The 4,502-nt window shown below is 43.9% G+C and overlaps 1 protein-coding gene across 1 annotated transcript in view; it reads left to right on the top strand.

The window, feature by feature from the left end:
• LOC101859428 (aurora kinase C) overlaps positions 1–4,502 on the top strand; it is a gene marked incomplete in the record, with an annotated part of 26,728 nt that overhangs the window by 16,254 nt on the left and 5,972 nt on the right. The window contains 2 exon segments of the mRNA XM_013086244.1: positions 478–616; positions 3,784–3,864. Coding sequence (XP_012941698.1) covers positions 478–616; positions 3,784–3,864 — 220 coding nt within the window.

Genomic DNA, 4,502 nt, shown 5'->3' on the forward strand with positions numbered 1-4,502 from the left:
GAGAGAGAGAGAGAGAGAGAGAAGGGGGAAGGGGATAGAGAACACAATACATACATGTAGATAGTGAACCACTGGTATGATGCGAACAGCAGATGTCGAAAGCACACTTTCAATTTCTAAAATTAATTTATACTCTCTTCTCTTGTCTTCTCTTCTCTTATCCCCTCTTCTCTTCTCTTTTCTTTTCTTGTCTTCTCTTCTCTTCTTTTCTCTTTTCTTGTCTTGTCTTGTCTTCTCTTCTCTTCTCTTTTCTTGTCTTGTCTTCTCTTCTTTTCTCTTCTCTTTTCTTGTCTTGTCTTCTCTTCTCTTCTCTTCTCTTCTCTTCTCTTCTCTTTTCTTGTCTTCTCTTCTCTTCTCTTTTCTTGTCTTCTCTTCTCTTCTCTTCTCTTTTCTTGTCTTCTCTTCTCTTCTCTTCTTTTCTCTTCTCTTCTCTTTTCTTTTCTTCTCTTCTCTTCTCTTATTTTTATCTTATCCAAGAGACGTGAAGCCGGAGAACACCTTCGTCCTGAGTTCGGGTCACGTGGCACTGGGAGACTTTGGCTCTGTCTACGACACGACCAACGACACCGAACTGCCTCATAGGACATGTGGAACCTACGTCACCAGGCCCCCGGAGGTATCGGAATCTGCAGCTGCTGGGGCTCACTAAAGTTAAAGTACATCATCATCACCATCATCCGGTGCCTAGCCGACTAGCGTGGGCGATCATGGACCTCCACTTCACTCTGTCTTGCGATGCAGCGATGGTGTCTGTCTTTCTTGCTGTTCCCTGACCATGTTGTCAACCTGTCCAGTATCTTTTCCTTCTGTTTTCCTCTGCCTCTTTTTCCATCAAACCTGCCTGTTGTTGCAATAATATTCTTCAATGCTTCTTTCTGCATTGTGTGTCCAATGAAATTTGCCTGTCGGTTTCGCATATTCGTCATAAGCTGTTGTCTACAATATGCTTCTACCAAGACTTCTTCAATTGTTTTTCTAGCTCTCCATGGGATACACAGCATGCGTCTTATGAACCACAACTCTGTCACCTCAATTGTTCTTTCCAGATTGTCCATGCTTCGCACCCATATAACAGGATTGACTCGAATAGACATGCACAGTCGAAATTGTCCGAGGAGGCGGCCACCTATAGTCAGGGAGAAGCTTAGTCTTAGACAGGTGGACGTTATGAACAGTGTCATATAATATATTTTTTTTAACGGAATGGAGAAATGGGAAGTGGCTATTTGTATAGATGATCGTCTTATTCAGGTGACCGTTCAAGCAGGCACTACTGTATTTTGAATGAGTGGTCTTTTCTTTAACAAAACAAAAAGATAAACAAACAAACAAAACCAAAAAAACCCACACAAAAAAACAACGACAAACAAACAAACAAGCAAGCGAAGGGGGAAGGGGTAAGAAAGTGTCTGTCTTGAGGCTTCTCTGCGAAATAACGAACAAAATAAATTACACATATTAGGGCTGTACCCCGGTAGCAAACCCGCTCGTGCTCACAAGCCCCTAGTTCAAGTCGCAAGCCTCAAATCAGTAGGTCAAATCATCAAATCAAATCACCAGCATGATAAGTTGAGTCTAGCGCAAACTGTAACCTCCTTGGTCTAGTCTAAACTTCAAGTCCACAGCAACTAGCAATCCGCGAAGCCACTCGTGTCAGGCCCCCTCATCATCCCTACCCTGCTTGCAATCCGCGAAGCCACTTACGTCAGAAAAAGAGAGAGGGGGAGAGTGAGAGATCTCGCCCCACAGAGTCACTGCACGGCGTGGCGCTGTAGTTTACTCGATTAATCGAGGCCTGCGCAAGCCTCAAGTCCCGTCCGCTGCCACAGGCCCCACAATTCACACAGTACTGATTTGCGCTAGGCTTACAGATTTGCCCCAGGACAAGCTCCAAACCTGACCTGCTGACTTGTACTGTCTCGATACACCGAGCGAGCGGCACGGGCTCGATGGCGTAGGACCGTCTTGATGGCGACAAGACAGTCCGATGTGTTCAAACAGCAAGAGAGTACTGTGCGCTGTGTGAACTTTGAACCGTGGAGGAAGGGAGAGGTTGGGCTTGTTTTGGTGCAAGGCGTAGAGAGCTGAAGTTATTTTTAACTTCCCGCCGTTAATCAGCTAAGCGAATGGATAAGTGAGAGGGAGCGTGGTATTGTAGTAACAGAGACCTAGGTTTCTGATAATAATAAGAATAAGTAGACTTAGATTACCCTAGAATGGAGAACTCCAGGGGTCGTTGTGATTGGCTTTTGTATCGTACGTATGTAACCTATTTTGTAGATGTGTTACACTCACAGTGACATAATACACAACATTTAGGAGACGGGCTAGGCCTACTTCAACCCAATGTCAGGGCCAACCTGGGCTGAGAGGGAACAACGCCCCAGCAGAAAGACGGAGGTTCTCAGTAAAATTTCTCCCCATACGGGAATCGAACTGAGGTCTTTTGCGTGCGACGATGAAGCGCTTGGCTCGTGCACATTAAAAATAAACAGGCCTTAACATCATAAGAATAGCCGATCCAATATTAATTTTTAAGTGCATTGAATAGAGCTTTTTGTTTTTTACAACCGAACTATGAAAAAACAACAACCGAACTATGAAAAAACAACAACCGATCTTGCACTTTTGGTGCAAGCCTCTCAACGCAAATAACCAGAGAATCTATAATATGTACTGAGCCCACTGCCACGAGAGTTCGCGACGTCACGACACAGTACAGCAGGACTGTCCGCGAGTCACAACTCACCGGAAGTTCACTCCGGTAGCAAGCGGGAGGCAAATCAAACCACAAGCCTGCTCGCAAGACTCTAGCGCAAGACTTCCGCTGCTTTACAAGCCTTCGATTAACCGAGCAGAATCCAGCCCTAACACATATCCACAGGTGCCCCCCTTTTTTTTTTAGGTAATTGTTTCACGGCGCCCGCAACTGCAGTAGGTCATATGAGCGCGCGGGACATATTAAACATTTTCAGGTGGTAGGAAATTTTGAATTTTGCCCTTGTGGCGGTCGAAGCCTACTCTTATCGATTTTAGACCGCCAAGGGATCTTTAACGTGCGCAACTTGCACCCGGGCCCTTCGAGATTTTTCGCCCTTGTCCGAGAAGGCTAGGTGTAAATTTTTTCTTCCGGAAGATCAAGGGTGTGGCAGAAAGACAGCAGTAAGAAGGAGCCAAGGAGTAATATTAGAAAGGCTGCAGAAAGAGTCAGGAGCCCAGAGGAGGGGGCAAAGTAGGCTACGGGGGTGGGGCCAGAAAGAGGAGACAAAAGCAGACGACAGAACATTGCTAGGGAGCAGGAAAGGAGGTGAAAGGAGACAATTTTAGAGAAGAACATTTTTCGATCGCTACCCGGATTCGAACCCGGGACCTTTGAATGAGAGGCCAACATCTTAACCTCTAGGCCACAAGAGCCCCCTAAGGGTGCCCTTCTAGCTCAGTAGATACCACCATTTTACGGCTTTCTTTTCTTTCTTTTTCTTCTCTTTCTTCCTTTCCGCCTCCTTCTCTCTCTCTTTTTGTTTGTTACATTCTATTTCCGTGGTGGATTTTTCGAAGAAAAAAAAAGTATATTGATATCAGTATCAGTTCATTAAAGTATCACTTACATTAAGTTGAGCATGCATCTGAAAGAAAACTAACATTATGTTTTGTGAACATGAGAACATGATATTATTATGTATTTTCAATTCCCCCCCCCCCTTTTAGTCCTTCTCGTCATGGCGGCGAGGGTGTCGCAGGTTTAAAAAAAAAAATATTATAAGACTACTTTTATTATGCCAGGTATGGTCTAACCAGGGATACAGTTACAGCGTGGACATTTGGGAACTGGGCATCTCCATGTGCAACTTGATCACCAACAAGGTGAGAGCGAGAGTGGGGGTCAGAGTTTGGGTGTCACAAGTCGCAGATCCAGAGCCAACCCCAGATTAACGTGTGGCTTTTTGGTAAAATCAGGCGCTCGTCAAAACAATGAAATCAAAGACACCTGCTTTTTTCTGCTCATTCTACAATTTTTATTTATTTATTTATTTTTCTGGCTCCTTCCATTACATGTCCATTTAAAAACATATTTCTGTTTTGATTTTACTGAACAACGTTGACCAAAGGCAACAAAAAAAAATTGTGTATTTGCAGTTTCAAAGGACACTACAGCTTTCGAAATCTCCAAACTTTGGAGGCCTTTTTTTCGCTAATTCTACTTCTTGTACCTGGTGACTTTCCACTTTTTTTGGGGAAAAATCGAATATTTCGAATTCTTTTTAAAATGAATGATACTTTCTTTAATAAAAATGAAAATCAAGGCAAAGGAACAGGCTGCTTCAAAATTATACCAATATCTCCGTGCCCAAAAATTGACAAGCGCCCGATTCCACCGCGCTATGACACAATATATTATATGTACAATAGTGAAAATAGCAAAAACTGGTTTGTCGCATCAGCCATTTGATCAACATTCCGACCCACCCAGCCCAACCTGAAACTCTCTCTCTCTCTCTCTC

Source organism: Aplysia californica, unplaced genomic scaffold, assembly GCF_000002075.1.
Source record: "Aplysia californica isolate F4 #8 unplaced genomic scaffold, AplCal3.0 scaffold00447, whole genome shotgun sequence".
Lineage (NCBI taxonomy): Eukaryota > Metazoa > Mollusca > Gastropoda > Aplysiida > Aplysiidae > Aplysia > Aplysia californica.